General features: G+C 36.9%; 1 protein-coding gene across 1 annotated transcript; it reads right to left on the bottom strand.

Moving 5' to 3' along the window:
* Positions 1-18,810: 18,810 nt before the first annotated feature.
* LOC130052223 (neuropeptide Y receptor type 6-like) lies at positions 18,811-19,662 on the bottom strand. The gene has a single exon (XM_056156630.1). It carries the CDS (start codon positions 19,660-19,662, stop codon positions 18,811-18,813), a length of 852 nt encoding a protein of 283 aa, XP_056012605.1.
* Positions 19,663-20,059: the final 397 nt, after the last annotated feature.

Below are 20,059 nucleotides of genomic sequence, written 5' to 3'. Positions count from 1 at the left end.
TTGAAATATATTTAGGTATTACTAACTAAACAATGTTTTTTCATATTGTTGAAATGAAATCAATTTATAGCTAGAATTCATTACAAATTAAATTAGCAAAATATATCATAAAAATAATTGCATGTGACTAAAACATTACTATTATAAGGGAATGTTCCAAAAGCTAAAGCAAGAATAGTGAATAGTGCTATACCTATAATAAGGTTATGTTATGAAAGCTTAAGAGTGGCAATGATTTGCAAAACATAATTTCTGAACTTAAAATCAGCATATCCAGTGACAAAAAGAGCTCCTTTTATCCTCAAAGACTTAAAAGGGGACACGTTGGTTCTAATAAATCATCATCGAGTGACTAAAAGGGAAAAGGTAAGTAAGTAAATTTTCATTAAAGTTGGCATATTACATACAGATAACAAAAAAAACAACAACAAAAAACATGAGCTATTGTGAGCTCTTAAACGGTAACCGAATATAAAATATAAGAAGAGCCATGATTATATGTAAAGGGTGTATATAAAAAAATTAGTTTAAACGATGGAATCAAATCTCAATTTTTGCTAGTAATTTTCTTTTGAATTAATAAGCTACTCATTGCCACTCTTGTATGAGGATGAAAGGGAAAATGTAATATTACCAACACCAGGGAATCATATGAATCTCTGCCAACCAAGAGTAAGCAGATTAAAGTAAAATGTAAGAAAAATATAGATCACAACCAACACCATTTTTATATAATAAAACATCAATATATATTATATTTATAGTTGTTCTAATTACCTGTATTGTTAGCTTTCGTTTCCTTTTTTAACGGATACATTGTATGTTATTAAAAAAGTTTACATGTATTTAATCATTTTTTTTTATTGAATTGCAAATAAGAGTTACACTCACAATATTTTAAGAATATTCTTCACCATTAACACAACTCTATATTTCTATTTTCATTTGGTCCCTTAAAGTCTGTTAACTGATACTGGGAGTAATATTTTTCTCCAAGACTGACATGAAACCCATTGGGACCTTTTGCATTTGCTCACCCCAATATTTTTTTTTAAATAAAACCCAAACAATCTTTATTACAAATTAATAAGTAACATTTAAATGACCTATAATTTTATTTTCCCACAAATTCAAGTTAACAGCTACAGATTTGTTGGTAACATAGCGAATTTGTGCTGAAACATTCTACTTTCGTTTTTATTTAATACCACGTGGGCATTTGCAAATTAAAAAAATAGCAAGTCTGAAATCTTTCCTGATTAAATTCTGTTTTCGCTTTAAAATTGTTGATTGATATTATACTTGTGTCACTTTCACTTCTGGCCTTTTTAAAGCCGAAACTGAACAGGGTATTTGTTCTCTTCATTCCGTCAACATCATTGATTTTTACGTTCAGGACTTGTTGTTATCTTTCGGAACTTCTCGTCTGTGTTGTCACGAATTGAGTAAATCCGAGGCTTTCCGACTATTGCAATTGACGTATTATTTTCTACACCAACAGACGACCAATCAGGTGCCGGTATTTACCTGAACTAAATTTAGCGCAAGTAAACACGTTTTTACATCCTGGTTGATACGGCCGCGATTTCTGAGTCTAGTAAAGTTTGGAAAATGTTTAAAGTTTTATAAAAGTTTTTTTTCATTGGACATACATTTTTGTCACTAAAGTAGCCGGCACCTAATGTTACTATAGGCGGCGGAAATCCGCCGGCTACCGGCTACTTTTGAAAGCCCTGACCTCCCATCGTCAGATTTAGAAGAATATTTCATAACTTCCGCGATAGACTCCGATTGGTTGCGACAATTGTTTGTCGCCCAATCGAATGCAATGACACAAGTATTATAAACGTCATTTAAACAGTATTGGCTGCGTCCATAATTTAATGAAAAGCGAAACATGCAGAATTTGCACTTACAAGTGTTTTAGATTTTAAAAAATTGCGACGAACCATATTTTCAGAGACATTCAAAGTTTCCAAGCAACTGTGGGAGGTTTTGGGATATGTTCCACATCCTCAAGATGGCTTCTCATCGTACGCATGTGGTCAATGCTTTATGAAACTTAATAAATTTTCGATTTAGTCCACAAACTAGAAGCATTAAGAAATGAAAAACACAACATCATAAAGTTATTACGAGACAAAATGTGCAAAGGGCAGGTCAAAGAAATGACCGTGTCAAAATCTGAGAGTTCCTCGATTCCTGCATCAAACCCACCTATGTCGTCTAAGACATCTTATCATAGTCTTACACCGTCTAAAGAAAACAAAAGACCACTACCTTCCGTTGAAGAATTACAAGAGGGAGAGTGTAAAAGAGTGATATATCAATCTCCCATTCCACGAACAATGAAGAGAAATAAAGTATCTGGAAACGTAAAGACGCAAGAGAAAGTTGTACCAGTCGATATCAGTAAAAAAGCCAACTAGAATTAAACTGTTTTCACCAAGGAAAATCAAGGTAGGATAATTAATGATGTTTGGTAATCTTAGTTAATAAGGGTTGTGGTGAAAGGCGAAGATAACGGACAGTGATCAATCTCATAACTCCTATAAGCAATACAAAATAGATAGCTGGGCAAACACGGACCACTGGACACACCAGAGGTGGGACCAGGTGCCTAGGAGGAGTAAGCATCCCCTGTTGACCGGTCACACCCGCCGTGAGCCCTATATCTTGATCAGGTAAACGGAGTTATCCGCAGTCAAAATCAGTGTGCCAAGAACGGCCTAATCGATATGAAACACGTCAGACAGCATTTGACCCAATGATCCGTTGTATTGGCAAACTAGATCAGTATAACGACCATAGAAGTTGCGAAATGCTGATTTTAAACGAGACTGTTGGAACCCCTGCCCATCAACTTGTTTATCAGTAGCCTGCTTCCATTTAAAAGCTTACCATACGCAGAACAAGCTCTTGCGTATCGAATGAGTTGACAGATGTAAACACCATATGCAGGTGATAATGGAATATTGCTACATAAATATGGGAACTTGACGATGGAGAAACTGAAATCATCGCGTTTGTCATACAGTTGAGTTGTCAGTTTGCCGTTAATTTCTACTTTCAATATAATATCTAATTATGAAGCAGAAGTGGACGACTCTGTGGTGTCCTTTTATTTCGAGCTCACAGGGATATATCGAATTGACATATGAATGAAAGTTATTATTGTTAATAGACAAAACGTCGTCGATATATTTAAAAGTCGAATTGAAGGCCACAGCAAGAGATTTTCTCTTCTCACGTAGAAGTTTTTGAATAAATTATGCTTCATATGAACATAGAAACAGGTCAGTTAACAACGGAGCACAATTCGTGCCCACAGGAATTCCAACTGACTACTGGGAGACATGATCACCAAAGACCACGAAGATATTGTCAATGAGGAACTCTAGCATATTTTGTAATTCAACTTCAGAGTACTTATGCGTGTTTAACAAAGCAAGTTTTTGGATGAATAATCACTAGATATGAATATTTCCGTTTTCCATTTTTGTTGAAGAAGCAACTGTCTATGATGTCAAAAAATCTAGTCTTTAATTTATCGTGAGGAATAGTCGTGTAAAGTGTTGACAAGTCATAGGTTTTGATGTTATTGATTTGGGAAAAATTTAGCGATTTCAAGTTCTCTAAAAGTACTTTAGAATTTTTTGGAATCCACATTTGATTAACACCACTTCTGGCATATATAGTCGCACAGTAAGTTTGAAGTTTCTACTTCACAGCTGTTAATATTTTCGTGATGAGCTAAGATAGGGGCTTTGTAGAGCACTTACTGGATCCAGCAATATATCTTTGTAAGGGTTTTTATGTGGTTTAGGAATCCAGTATAGGTACGGTAAATTATAATCTAAATCCCATGCTATCCGTTTTATTTGTCGTCTGCCATTTATTTCACCGTACTCGAGATTGTACGTTCATTGACAGCCTCATAGAAGCTTGTGACGTCACTTTGCGTGTCGCGTTCTGTGATTGGTTCATTGACAGCCTCATAGAAGCTTGTGACGTCACTTTGCGTGTCGCGTTCTGTGATTGGTTCTTCAATCTTCCTACCACCTCGACATTTTTCTTAGCAATGAACAAAAATATACGAAAGCACTATTTAAAATTTGTTAAAGGCGCATGGTTTTAAAAAACGAAAATGACTAATAGAAATATAAACTCAGATTATTTCATGGTAAAAAGCTAGTTTTGACACATAACTTTATAGAATTAATTATTTGAAGATGATAATCAATCGAAATTAATTAATCTGAAATGCTTTTCTGAAGTATAATTTAGAAAAATGACGCAAGTGTTTAGTTTTTACTCTACTTTTTGAAAATATAATTTGTTTCATTATATTCCAAGTATTTACAAAACGCCACCAATGTAACCCCATTGGCACTTAAAAGGCGTCACTGGGCGTTAAAGGGACTGGTTCACGTTTTTCGAAAGAAATATTTTTCATTTGTGATGATAAAAATTAAAAATATAGCTCATTTAATGTTGACAACCAAAATTTGGACCGTCTGAATGTAAGGATAAGAGCAATATTTTAGCTTTGATTCTGTGTTATGTAAACAAAGACTCGAGTCTTTTTATGTAAACAAACAAACCAGTGAAACATTAATTTTGTAATTCAAAGCATCTTCATTTTGTACAATTACAAATTTTAACTTTTAAATGACACGTTTTACCTAAAGCATACTTGAGATGTGATATATATAATAAACTTGGATCAGTATCCATTTATTTTGAAAACTCGTAAACAATAACACACCTCAATCTTTGTTTTCAAAACAAATAATAAACTCTCTATAATGAGCTTCCGTCATGATGAATAACCTTAATTTTTTGTGAAACCTTCTGAAACATATTAGACTATAGATTTTGATTACTTAAAGTGAAATACAAAATTTGGAGGAAAATCGTGAATCAGTCCCTTTAAAGGGTTAAGGGGTGGCGCAGTGTTTTTGTTTTTGGAACATGTTCTTGGACTTTTGAACGAAATAAATTTTAGTTCTTTCGTCGATGGCATGAAAGAAAATAGTTCTTGCATTTGCTTAAAGACAATCGTAAGTACACGATCGTGTTGATGATTACTGAAGAGAACGAACATTCAAATTACATGTAAATACTATAATATATTAAAACAAGTAAGGTTAATATGTGAGAAAAGTTTAAATCCCACGTTACCAATTTGTTCTTGTTTCACTCTCGTCTCCAACAAGTGCCCGTGCTGCTTTCTCACGGGATTACAGTGGTAGAACGTCTGTTTGTAACCGCTTGTGCTATAGTCGCGTCAAACTTCAGACGGATTACTCCTTCGCCAAACGCTCAGTATTAAGACGGGATGTTGCTAAAATGCGGATCGGAGAACAGAACGGAAAATATTGTATGCAATAATATTATGAGGATCCCCCCTCGATTGTGACAGTATGTTGTTTGATTTTAAAAAAGGCAATAAACATACTGAAAAATACTTGAAATATAATTTAACCCCTTTCAAATTTTATTACCTTATTCTGGCTGCCACCCAAGAAAAGATTTTATGAGCCTATTCAATCATGACTCCCCCTCCCCCGAAAACAACATTGAAGATAAAATAATGTTATTCAATTAATCTCATCAAACCTAGCCTTTTTTAAAAATCGAATTACATGCATATTCTTAAAATATAGCTCCACACCTGGTATGATATACAGTTATGTATCGCATCAACGTTAAAGCGAACGAGTCCGGTGTGTATAAAAGGTTTGCCTCATTTGGGATGAATCTATGTGAACCTTATTACATTTACCGATATCCTGCGGATTAGTGTTGAACTCGAAGAGAAAGATTGAAACAGAATCAATGAAAAGTAAAGTGAACTATGCGATCCATAGCAAGATCTATTTCGTAATGTATGAAACAGGTAACAGCTAACACGGAGCGATTGATTGTGTATTGTTTAACGTCCCTCTCGAGAATCTTGCACTCATATGGAGACGACTGGCCAACAAAGCATTTTTTTGGATGAAATTAAAAGGTAATCTCATTAACCTATATGTTGGGATACAAGTATTTAGTTTAGAAATGAACTGCCAGAAGTCCGTTCTATTCGGGATTGGAGTGCTGTGGTTACCAAGTCTCTGTTAGTTAAAAATAATAAATCAAACACAAGACTTTTAACTTCTTGACTTCATTAATATTATGATGAATTGTCGTTGTTTTATACATACTACACTCCCTGTAGGAAATACACACATCACCCTATCATGTGTAATTACATGCACACGTGCTTTAATCACAGGATCAATAGACCAATAACAAATGTTCTGTCCGAGCTAAAGGTAAACGTGTAACGCTTTGTGACAAACCTCACAGGTGATCCCTGCAAAACGTCTGTATTCCTGTGCTTTCTGTAGTAGCGTACGTTTTCATGAACTTAAAGGTATCCAATACTTAACTAGCATGTTCATAAAAAAAAAAACAACCAAGAGGTACTGTGAGCAATGCTCACTAAGAATACCCCCGCTTACCCCAATCTCCCAAAGGGTGTTGGTAATAGGTAAAACTTCAGTATTATGATCCAAAAGGTATCTAGGAACACAGCATCTCCATGCGATGAAAAAAGCCGCTAAAGAATTTAAATGGAAACCATATTGCTACTTTGATGTCCAGTGCGCGTGATCTTTGACCTTTTGACCCCAAAATCCATAGGGAACATCTTCATCCCATGGGTAGTCCATATGTATGATATGGTGACTGTAGGTGGAAAGGATAACGCTTTAGAGCCCGGAAACCATATTGCTACTTCGATGTCCAGTGCACTTGACCTTTTGACCCCAAAATCGATAGGGAACATCTTCATCCCATGGGTAGTCCATATATATGATATGGTGACGGTAGGTGGAAAGGATAATGCTTTAGAGCCCGGAAACCATTGCGTCTACAGACGGACGGACAGACAGACGGACAACCCGATTCCAGTATACCCCCCCCCCCCCCCAACTTGTTGCGGGGGGTATAACAACAGATGTTGAAAATCCTGGTTTTACATTAAAAAGGACGATACCTTATAGTATTTCTTAGTGAAAACAGTTGGTCACCATAAACTATACAGAACACTGTAGTCCTTCTCGTAACATATCCAATGCAATTTAATCTTTCTCATTTTTGGGACATGTTTTTATCCCATGTGCCACAATGCTCACCTGAGTCACATCCCCGGAAGATGTTTATTAATTCCCTCGCAAACTTTTGACCCCACGCATTCTGTACCATGCCCGTGTCACGACCGCGACAAACCTAAGACGTAAACAAAGGATTGCTTATTCGTGAAACGCTCGGCAATTAAAGGTGAGAACCACGGGTCTCTCGGATATGTCCTCAAAAACGGAGTTTGTTTTAACTTCAAAAATTTCCAGCAAAAGTTGGGATATAACCTCCGCTGCTCAATCACTAAGACATTAATCTGGGATATCTTTGTTACACAAACAAATGAAGATAACGAACAATGGTCAATCTCATAAAGGGGTCAGGTGCAGGTAAGCATGCCCTGTTGTCAGGTCACACCCGTCGCGAGCTCTATATCTTATATATGAAAGATGAAGATAACGAACAGTGATCAATTTCATAACTCCTAAAAGCAAATCAAAATAGATAGTTGGGCAAACACGGACCCCTGTACACACCAGAGGTGGGATCAGGTGCCTAGCTAGGAGGAGTAAGCATCCCCTGTCGACCGGTCACACGCAATCCTGATCAGGTAAACAGAGTTATCCGTGGTTAAAATCAGTGTGCCAAGAACGTTCTAACAATCGGTATGAAACACGTCAGAAATATTTGACCCAATGATAGGTTGATTTGATTAAGAGCAATTAGATTACTGATGAAAAGACAAGAACTTACTTTTCAATGCAAATAAAATTCTGAAAATTTAATTTAGTTTCACTTAAAAAAATAAATTTGGCATATACATTGTATGACTACTCAAATTCTTACAGCAAACAAATCTAAATATTCTGGTGAAATGAAAGCGTTTATCTTTTACTAATGTTGCTTCTTTATGATGAATTCAACAATCACGGTGTTATATTAAACTCCAAGCCATACCAGAGTAATTCCCGATGAAGTTTGTTATCGTTGATAAAATTAATTAGATGCGCGTACAGGACGGAATGTGTAGCCGCACGTCTATTGATGGAACTCGTGAAAAGACTCGTCTGCGAACAACACTGCGTGATATTATGTGTAATTACGGATTTACCATGCTTGGTACAATAATCAAGATAATTAATGTCGAAACTGAGCAAACAGCGTAATTATTTCCTCGTTAGATATTTTGTTTATTCTCATTTTTTCTCACAGATACGCCGAGATCTGTGTAAGGTTTGTACATGTATAACACAACCCACACCCTACCGGATAGCATAAACGGACGTGTCACAGGTGTAGATAATTGTCACATAATACTGTCCATTGGTATCCGTTGAAAGTCGTTCCCGCGGCTGCTAGGGGCTCCTGCGATCGGTGTATGAAGCGTTTAAAACATAACAGGAATACTGGACACGTACCGGGCAATTAACGATCGATTAACGGACATTACCGTCCGAGTACAGGGTAAAACGAATGTGGGACACATGGAAAACTGATTCAACGTTCTTTCAACGTTAGACGAACGAACATGTACCAGTCATGTGACCGGCAAACAGGTATAAATCGAAAGTGGATATATATTTTCAGACTTATCACCCTTGTTAACATATTTCCATGATGCTCCCAAAAGGAAAATCAACAAATATTGGGAGGGGAACGGCAGGGCACGAGGAAAGGTTAAAATACCACAATTTCCTCCCTCTGTCATTGACAATGTTGGGGAAAAGCGGACCGCCCAACATTCAGAGGCGGAAACCCTGTCTGAATCTGGAGAGATTCTAGAAGGCTCTATTAACGGACATTACCGTCTGAATTACGGACAGTTACCAGATTAAACGAACGTGGGACGCATGAGAAACGGATATAACGTTCTTTCAACGTTAGACGAACGCACTTGTACCGGCCCGTGGACTTCCGTTTGACAACCGTTATTCGCCAGTTTCATGCATTTCTTGTCCGTAAACATTCGGTTGGTGTCCATTACATCTTCGGTTGACCCGCTGCATGTCCTGTAGTAGTCTGGTCGTGACTCATGTCCATCGGATATTAATGGATTTGAACTGGACGAGTATAGGAAAAAAACGAATGAGTTCCGATTAAAACGCATACCTACTGTACACTAAGCGGACACCATAGTTCGATGGTGTCCATTTCGAGTTTTGAACATGCTCAAAATTTTCCGCCGGATAGACTGGACTTCGCCAGACAAGAAACGCGTTGGCCGAAAAAGAAACGCTCAAAGGAAGGGAGACGGATTGGCAATTTTGTGATCTGTTGGACGTCCGTTAGCTTTATACGGTGATATGTGACTGCTGCTTTAGGACGTTTTCCTGGCTTTTTTATGATTTTGATATTTATCGTGCCAGGAAAACGGCAGAACCGGCGCCATTACGTAAACTGGAAATTTCGCCGCCTTCAACTGGAGGCGGCATTCTCGGGCCGATTTTAAATACTTGCGACCCGAATTCAATGTTAAACTCATAATTAATCAATAAAACGATGCTTCTTGTACTTACTAATATATATTTTATGGGTTCTTTTATCACATAAACAGTCTCTTGAAAACATTTTAACAAATAAAACTGTCGACATTTGTTTTGAGTCACGTGACTCGTTCGTTCAAATGACAGCGAAAATTCGGTTGACTACAATAGTGTGCTTCTGTTATCGAATTTTGGAGTGATATTATCTTTTAATCGATATTAGTAAGTACGAGAAGCATCGTTGTATTGATTAATTATGAGTTTAACATTAAATTCGACTCCAAAGTATTTAAAATCGGTCCGCCTGCAGCTGGAGGCGGCGAATTTCCAGTTTACGTAACTGCGCCGGTTCTGACGTTTTCCTGACACGGGAAATATCAAAATCATAAAAAAGCCAGGAAAAAGTAAGATATTTCGGACTATAGGAATGCATGTATACCTTCAAAAGATTCAAGGAAAACGTAAAAACTTCCCCATTCTATAGGTTTCACGTAATTGGGATTCTCTACCCCCCCCCCCAAAAAAAACAGAAAAAAAACCCTAAAATCGGAATCTACAGATACATATTCTAAGTTTGTACAGTTCAGAGGCAAGTTTAAGCTTCAAAGTAATATTGATCGGTAAGAATGTCGCATAATGCGAATTCATATTTGAAGAGAATTAGAAAAAAAGATGCTGCTGGAATGCCAACAATTGCGAAGTTTTTTAAGAGTTAAAGTTCAAAACAAAAGAATGATATACATGAAAGTGCAAAATTTAGTTAGTCAGCGAAGTTACAGGCAAGTCGGACACGGAAGAGGACAACGTTTGTAGCGAGGGAGAACGAATGTGATGAATTTAGTAGCCCTGCTAGTGTTAAGTTGGATCAAACTTTTTTCATCTGAAAAAATACAAGAATCGGTACAAGTGCAGGATTTATCTAGGTTGTTAGCGGTAAAAGGTACATTTCCCCTTTGGCAACAAATAAATATTTCCCCTTCCACAGATAAAAAATCCCCTTCATTTGTAGAAACTTTACAATATTGTATGAGAATTTTTCAAGAAAATCTTTTTGATATATTGACTAAGTCATATTCTATAATTGTCAGACTTACAATATCGATTAAAATGAGTAATCAATCAATTTATATTCCATGGATGTCCCCCACCACCATCCCCTGGAAGCTTATGACTGCATTCTCAAAAATTCCCCTTAAATGTGAAATGGATAATAACATCTAAATGCTGTATAAAACCCTGTATGTCGATTCACAATATCCCTTTGAACTCGAAATAAACGACACCACAGTCATCCACTTCCGCTTCATACTTAGATATTTTATTGAAAATAGATATTAACGGCAAACTAAAAACTCAAATTTAGGATAAACGGGATGAGTTCAGCTTCTCCATCGTCAACTTCCCATATTTATGTAGCAATATTCCATTGTCACCTGCATATGGTGTTTGTATCTCTCAACTTATTCCATACGAAAGAGCTTGTTCTGCGTATGATCAGTTTTTAAATCGAAGCAGGCTACTGACAAACAAGTTGATGATGCAGGGGTTTCAACAGTCTCGTTTAAAGTCAGCATTTCGCAAACTCTATGGTCGTTATAACAATTTAGTTTGCCAGTACAACCTATCATTGGGTCAAATGCTGTCTGACGTGTTTCATATCGATTGTTTGGCCGTTCTTGGCACACTAAGACTACGGATAATTCCGTTTTCCTGATCAAGATATAGGGCTCACGGCGGGTGTGACCGGTCGACAGGGGGTGTTTACTCCTCCTAAGCACCTGATCCCACTTCTGGTATACCAAGATTGGCCACTCACTGTTCGTTATATTCACCTTTCATCATATACAATACATGAAACTTGATTATTAGGAAGTCACTTGGAGCTCCAAATTAAATGTTTCTTATGTAACAGAAATTATCTCTCTCCGTATTGAAAATTAGATAAGGATTTTGCCAATGCAATCGTAATCATTCACGCCGAATAGCAGACCAAACAGAAAATGAACGGTCGTTCATAATTTCAAACTTTGAAACAGTATTGCGAATGTGTTTATAATGGTAGTTTTTATCCAGTACGACAATTTAAGGGCAAAATTACGAATACACGTGGTTTTTAGATGCCATGCCAGACTAGCTCCATTAGGACGGCACTTGGTTGAAGCTTTTGCTATAAATATTTGAAGGTTGTGAATATTTCAAGTACCTTAATGCATCCTATTCACAATGATAGTTGCTTGATTGCAAAATCAAAGATCGAGACATCGTCGTGGTTACATTCAAGAATGCATCCGAACAGACGCCACTCATTAAGATTATTTGTGCTTTTTCCTCAAGGTGTTGCCCACCACTGTGATGTTAAACCAAAATTTATTTTAATTTAGCAGACAGTCAAGGAAGAAAGGAATTCAGTAAAATTAATTTTAACAGAAACGATATGATTCGTAACAAGATGTGTTTGTGAAACACAAATGCCCCCGATAATGGCCAATTCCGAAGATGGCCAAGGTCACAAGGGCAAATATCTTGGTACCAGTAGAAAGATCTTGTCAAAAGAAATGCTCATGTACAATATGAAAGCTCTAATATTTACCATTTAGAAGTTATGACCAATGTAAAAAAAAAAATTAATGTAGGTCAAATGTCAAGGTCAAACGGTTCAATACCAACGGAAAGATCTTGTAACAAGGAATAATCATGTGAAATATCAAAGCTCTATCTCTTACTGTTCAAAAGTTATTAGCAATGTTAAAGTTTTCAAAAAGTAGGTCAAACTCCAAGGTCAAAGGGTCAGAAATGTTGGTACCCACGGAAAGGTCTTGTCACAAGGAATACTCATGTGAAATATCAAAGCTCCATCACTTACTGTTCAAAAGTTATTAGCAAGGTTAAAGTTTTCAAAAAGTAGGTCAAACTCCAAGGTCAAGGTGTCAAAAATATTGGTACCCACGGAAAGGTCTTGTCACAAGAAATACCCATGTGAAATATCAAAGCTCTATCTCTAACTGTTCAAAAGTTATTAGCAAGGTTAAAGTTTTCAAAACGTCGGTCAAACTCCAAGGTCAAAGTGTCAAAAATGTTGGTACCCACGGAAAGGTCTTGTCACAAGGAATACTCATGTGAAATATCAAAGCTCTATCACTTACTGTTCAAAAGTTATTAGCAAGGTTAAAGTTTTCAAAAAGTAGGTCAAACTTCAAGGTCAAGGTATAAAAAATGTTGGTACCCACGGAAAGGTCTTGTCACAAGGAATACTCATGTGAAATATCAAAGCTCTATCACTTACTGTTCAAAAAAAGTTATTAGCAAGGTTAAAGTTTCAGACAGAATGACAGAATTACAAAATGACAGACAGGACAAAAACAATATGCCCCCCCCCCCCCCGATCTTCGATCTCGGGGGCATAAAAATGAACATACTAGACAGAATTATGTATCCCATTTGTTCAATGTTTCAATGGCACCCGGGGGAGCAGCATTTTGAAGTGATTTGACAGATCGTTTTATCTTAAGTAACAACAAATACGCACCAATATAAAACAGTTTTTTTTTTGCCTCGGTAAAAAATCTATATACGGCAATATGGCTGATTGTGTAAAATAAGTAAATAAAAACCTAAACGTTTTATGGAAATTATTTGTTTTGGTATATGGCCCTAATCAAAATAAAAAAGTTATCACGTTTGTTACTGACCGTCTACGGAATTATATTGGTCTGATATAGTGCAGATTCAAGTTTGTTAAAATCATGGCCCCTGGGGGTTGGATGGGGGCACAATAAGGGATCAAAGTTTTACATAAAACATATAGGAAAAATCTTTTCCCCCCAAGAACCACTGGGCCAGAAGAGCTGAAATTTGCATGAAAGCTTTCTGACATAGTGCAGATTCAAGTTTATTTACATTTAAATCATGCCCCCCCCCCCCCCCCCCGGGAAAAAAATCTTCTCAATAACCACTGGACCAGAAGAGCTGAGATTTACATGACAGCTTTCTGACATAATGCAGATTCAAGTTTGTTAAAATCATGGCTTCTGGGGATAGGATGGGGCCACAATAGGGGATCAAAGTTTAACATACAAATATATAGGGAACATCTTTAAAAATCTTCTTCTCAAAAACTACTGGGCCAGGAAAGTGGAAATTTACATGAAAGCTTCCTGACATAGTGCAGATCCAAGTTTGTTAAAATCATGACCCCCGGGAGTAGATGAGGCGACAATAGGGGATCAAAGTTTTACATACAAATATATAGGGAAAATCTTGTTGTTCTCAACAACCACTAAGCCAGAAACGCTGAGATTTACAGAAAAGCTTCCTGACATAGTGCAAATTCAAGTTTGTGGAACTCATGACCCCTGGAATTAGGATGGGGCCACAATAGGGGACTAAAGTTTTACATGACTAATAAATAGAAAAAAAAACTTTCTCCTTAAGAACCATTGGGCTAAAGAAGTTTACATTTGCACAAAAGCTTCCTGACATAGTGCAGATTGAATTTGTAAAAATCATGGCCCCAGGGGGCTAAGATCGGGCCATAGTAAGCGATCAAAATTTTATATACAAATAAATAGGGAAAATCATCAAAAATCTTCTGAAAAATCATCGTCCAGAAAAGTTTACATTTACATGAAAGCTTCATGACATAGTGTAGATTCAATTTTGTAAAAATCATGGCCCCTGGGGCCACAATAGGGATCAAGTTTTACATGCGAATTTATATGAAAAATCTTTCAATATGAGCCAAAGTGACTCAGGTGAGCAATGTGGCCCATGGGCCTCTTGTTTACTCATCACCTGTGGGCAAACTTGCCGAAATATTGTCGTAAAATATGCTAATTTGTTGATTATAGACAACCAATCAGGAAGTTGGAACTCTTCAATTTTGAAAATGTTTATTAGTTTGCTGTTTTCGCTAAAAATCTTCACGCCAGTTAATACATGCAAATTTTGTTTTAAAACAATTAAAGATAAGTCGTTACTTACATCAAATACCAGTTCAAAATTATATGGGAGTACCTTTATCAAACTACGAAATGCACCGGTGAGTGGATTTATAAATTTGCAATCGGTGTGTTAACTACGGAAAAGTTTTTGACATTGTCGAACATACATACCTAACATAAACTTTGATTCGTTGATTTGCCATCGCGACTCTGTGCAACAGCCAATCAAATGACCCGCGTATATTAATTACATACGATGATTTTTCGGCGAGTTTGCCCACGGGTGATGAGTAAAAGACGAGATCACCCGTGGGTATTCGACGATGATAAAACGCATTCTAAGGGTAACGTTAATTCAGATTATTTTAAGTATCGATCTTTTTCACTGTAATATTGATAAAAAGTACATTACAGTTGCGCAGTTTTTGTCCTCTCTTCCCTTCATGCCGTGCAGTTCGTACTTTGGCTTATAGTGACCGAAAGATGGTAGCAATGTGGGTTTTGTATAAGCCACATTTTGAGTTTATCAAAACAATAAATAGATAAACGTACACATCATATCTTTAATTTTGTATTTGCGTATAGGACATGCATGTATTAAATAGAGTAATACAAGAAATCGACGCACGCTTTATATAGTGTTTCATAAATTATATGAAATATAAAAAATATTGAAACCACATATTACTGACTCATCAATATAAAACAAATCTTAAATGATATACTTTATGATGACCAAAAAACAAAAAAAAAAAATGAAAAAATTACAAATACAAATATTTCTTGGCAGAAACACAATTACAATAATTGGCAAAGGACCATTGAACGTCATTAAAATAATAATGTTTACATTATTTTTATGCAGTCGTAAGTAATTGACTTCTGTATTCAAAACAGTTTTTAATAAATTTCACAGTAATTTTTAAGACTTTATGTATATCACTGTTAAAATATATTTGTAACATGTATCTTTCATTGTCCAAAGTAATATTTTCTGTGTTATATTATAAATGTTTCTAAGGTTGGTGTTTCTTAGCTTAGAATAAGATTTACATTGAAAAAGAAAATGAATTTCATCCTCAATCACACCAGTATTGCAAGCATTACAACATTTTACATAATCCATCTATATTGACGGAACAATCGTAAGCTGCTGTTGGGATAACGTGTGTCTCCTCAGCTCTACACTACAGTTTGTACGTAAATGTCAAATGTCACAAGAATTGGCCAGGCGGTCCCTAACTGCCATGTTAGGTAGCCGGTCAATTCGAATCCTGGTTAATTTCCATACTTGCACGATAACGTCTAGATGTGAACTAATATCCCCACAAATATTTTTGCTAAATATTTTAAATAATATATCACTCCAGTGCCTTTAAATAATAATTATTCAAATAGTTAAACTCACGGCAATGCGGCTTTCATTAGTCTGGTCCGGTCTCCATCCCTGCCACACGAGTGTTGAGGACTTTAGTAGCATTTTCATGAATCAAGAGCTTATTTTACCTTTAGAAAAACTTAATTTTTTTTAAATTTCTATAAATTATTCGTATTGATAATAAATGAAGAGCGAATACATAACATATAACGAATTTTATGAATAGATACCAACAACAGGGTACGAATTGACCGGCTACCTAACATGGCTACGTCAACAAACGAAATCATTTGAAGCTTGGAGTTTTCAGGTCGTATTGGTCTTTAATGAATATTTGAAGGTATGTTTAGACACAAGTATAGTAGGAAAATATGTTAAGAATTTTTTGATATTAAATTTATGAGACAGCAACTCAATAATAGAACGATATAAGGCCTCAACCGTGCGCAGCTTTTTGTGCGCCGTAAATCGAAGGTTTTTATAAGGGGTGGCTCTGTAGCTCTCTGTTATGTCAAAATATTTTCTCAGAGAGCTACAGTTCTGCAGCTAGGTGGTCCCCTGTTGTGACTAACGATGTGAATCGAACACGTTGTTTTGCCATAAGTTTAGAATGGTCGTACATGTGTCGGCGGGGCAAGCAAGTTACCGTAATGTTTGTTTGTTCTACTGATGTGCTAGGCTCAGGATGACTTTAGAGAACATCCACCATCACCACCCCTCCTGTATTTGCAAAAAGTCATTATGCCAACAGAAAAACATTAATACCATGATATTGGTAAGTGATTTGCTCTCCTGTTCTGAACAATGTCAAGGCCCCAAATGTTTTATTAAAGAGGAACTTGAGCGCTAAACGGAATACCCTGACAGAGGATATACGGGCGTTTACTACAAATCCATCCCTCACATACAAAACATTTCTGAGGGAAACAATTAATAAATTTACTAAGTTGGAGCTGAGGAGACGGTAAATGGACTTTGATCATTCGTTGCATGAAGTTAACACGACAAAGGACCGTCACTGCTACAGTCCCAAGTGCCATGCATAGGTCGGAATTCGTGGCACTTACCTCAAAGATGGCGGTGTCTCTACACGAGTATATAAACCATTAAATGGGACGTTAACAACACATTCACAAATCTCTGATGCCGCATATTGTGAAGAAATAATGTACACACGGTTATACAAAGCATGTAGCTATACCCTGAAATTGTGAAATCCTTTACCCCCGACTCAGAGGTTCAGGATTTATTGCGAGGTCTAAAGGGTTAGTTTTATCTTGTTTAACGTCCCTCTCGAGAATTTTTCACTCATATGGAGACGTTGCCAAGATCAGTGAAGGACTTAAAATTAAGGCATATGCTAGGCGCTTACGACCATCCAGCAGTGAGGGTTCTTTAGCGTGCCACATTTACTGTGACACGGGGCATCCGTTTTAAGGTGATCTATGAAGACCCGTGACATTCACACCTGATGTCGAGCGTTTGGCGATGGAACTGTCACTACCTATTTAAACGACTTAGGTCTGTCGCGGCCGGGAATCGAACCCAGACCTTCCGCATAAATGGGTTTATACTGAAAAAGCAATTTATTTTTCAAAATCGCCTCTCGTTCTTCTGTGCATTCTATTGTAGTTATAATGAATACAAGCTATTACTTTGGTCGAATGCTGCCAGCTGTGTTTCACACCAATTGTTAGACCGTTCTTTTCATTATGACTATGGATCGCTCCGTTAACCTGCCTATTCAAGATAAAGAGTTTAAGGCAATTGTGACCGGTGAAGAGGGGATGCTTTCTTCTATATTTGCCCTTCTCTCTTGATTTTGTATTCCTTAGGAAACTTTATATAAAATTGATCACTGTTCGTTATCTGAATAAATACTTTCCGTGTGCAGCAGTCCGCCAAATTCTGAATTTCCCCACATCAAGCTGCCAAAATAGTTCATCTAGAAAAATCATCCGGTGCAGTGAAGATTCTTTATCGTGATAATGCCTACGTGAAATAGCATAAACACAAGCACGACACACTACGTTTTGTAGTTTACCTTCAGACATTCATGTAATAATAATGATCAACGTCAATGTTCAGGGCTAAATATCTGGTTAACCTCTTGGCATGTCCGGTTACACGAAACGAATCAATCACTGAAATTACAACTAGCAATGATAATTGTATCTCTATATATTGTTTTAGGTCCCACTTGAAAGACACTACCAGCTTTATGTGACGTGCTACATAGTTTAACCTATGCGGCATAGCGCTTAGGGTCGTAGCAGTGAAAGTTTTTTTTTATCGTGCTAACGCTTACCGTGATCTCAATTTTTAAGGTCATGTCTTCTAATGCTAGAAGTTTGGCGACGGAACAGTGTGCTACGTACGGATAACTCCCGTTTACCTGTTCAAGATATAGGGCTCACGGCGGGTGTCACCGGTCCACAGGGGATACTTACTCCTCCTAGGCACCTGATCCCACCTCTTGTATATCAAGGGGTCCGTGTTTGCCTAACTCTCTATTTTGTATTGCTCATAGGAGTTGGGATTGATCACTGTTCGTTATCTTCGCCTTTCATATCATCTACATGCAAGTACAGAATCTACAAAAGACTACTAGTATTCATTTCTCAATCTTTATTAACTATTGGCTCAATTCAAAACATTTTCGCGACAAATCATGTGTTTCATAAATTTTCTTAGTTTATTATTTACAATCCCGTACACGATCGGATTCGATGCATGACTCAAGAAAAATAGATATCGAAGTGATATACTGTCCGTAATTCCAAAAATGTCTGTAAAAAATGGAATCCACGAAACGATATAGATGGAGGTACAAATGAATAACATGGTGGATGTCTTCGTATTGACGAATGTCACTCGTTTGTCACGATGTTTCTTTCCACGGTTTTTTCCCGGTGCAATCAGTTCCCCCCTCATTTGCCTGGCTTTTCAAATCTTCTATCGCAGTTTCTTTATTTGAGTCGATATACTCAGAATTCGTTGTCAAGTGCTGTGAATGTTCTCTGTGTGATTGAGATGGGCCACTTTCTGCTTCCGTCTGAAGTGGTCCAACTTTCAAAATACTTGTCCCCGCCACATCCGATTTGTTATGGTCCGTCAAGGTCCTTGTGTTCTTATATAAACGACAGTAAATTAAGCTGTACAAAATTACAAGCGCACCAAGAACAGAGACATTCATGAGCAGGAGAATGTATGTATATACCGTCGTTCCGAGCTTGCCTACGGTCTTGCTAGAAAACTGACAAAACTTTGGAGAGTCCGCGGCACTGCCAGAGATGACCATGAACATCGTGCAGACGGGAATGGAAATGACGACCGAAAAACCCAAAGCGATTAAAATCCAGAAAAGTGTCAGTCTCTCTGAAATAATCTTCGTCGGTTTCCACACCTTAACAAATCGTTCAACACATATCAAACACAACACGAGATTTGAGAAAATAACCGTCATATGACTGATAATTTCCATGCCACGGCATATGATGTCGTTCTCAATGGCCTTCAGTTCATAAATAATTCGGTAAGGCATCACAAATATGCAAATGGTAAAGTCTACTATAGCCAGAGCCAGGATGTTCTTCTGCTGCGAGAGGGAGTGTCTCTTGGAAACATACACTAAAATTATTAGCAAATTCCCCAGAATCCCAATAGTTGCATAAACAAGTGATGATGCGAAGAAAATAATCACGTCCGTATCTTTCCCGCTAATGATCGACATTGTCATTCGTCTTTCACGATCGGATATATTGTGCTACAATACACGGGTATATGTATATATATAGCGAGTCTGAATGTGTGAATGGAATCATTCAATCATTCAACTCCTGCTGGCAAATGACATATCCTACCTTAAATGGGCGTTTCTATATGTGGCATCGTAATTAAAGACCGTTTTGTAATTAACCTAGTTCATCAATGTAATCAGTTGAAACATTTTTACTTTTGAGGTTTTCTTTTAAGGCCTTCTAGTACAATAAACATTTATAGACTGTGACTTAAAACTTTGAAAGGTAAAATTTATTTCATCATTTCTTGGACCTTTAGGGCAAACGAATCTGATACAAATTAGTAAAAATAAGGGAAAAACAGATAGATAGCATCAATATGATGTGAAA

Source organism: Ostrea edulis, chromosome 2 (assembly GCF_947568905.1).
Source record: "Ostrea edulis chromosome 2, xbOstEdul1.1, whole genome shotgun sequence".
Taxonomy (NCBI): domain Eukaryota; kingdom Metazoa; phylum Mollusca; class Bivalvia; order Ostreida; family Ostreidae; genus Ostrea; species Ostrea edulis.
Note: the sequence above shows the minus strand (reverse complement) of the source record. Positions and strands in the feature narration are given on the sequence as shown.

Bases quoted from the DNA above. Each gene is read 5' to 3' on its own strand.
- LOC130052223 (XM_056156630.1), bottom strand. From the start codon at position 19,662: ATGTCGATCATTAGCGGGAAAGATACGGACGTGATTATTTTCTTCGCA.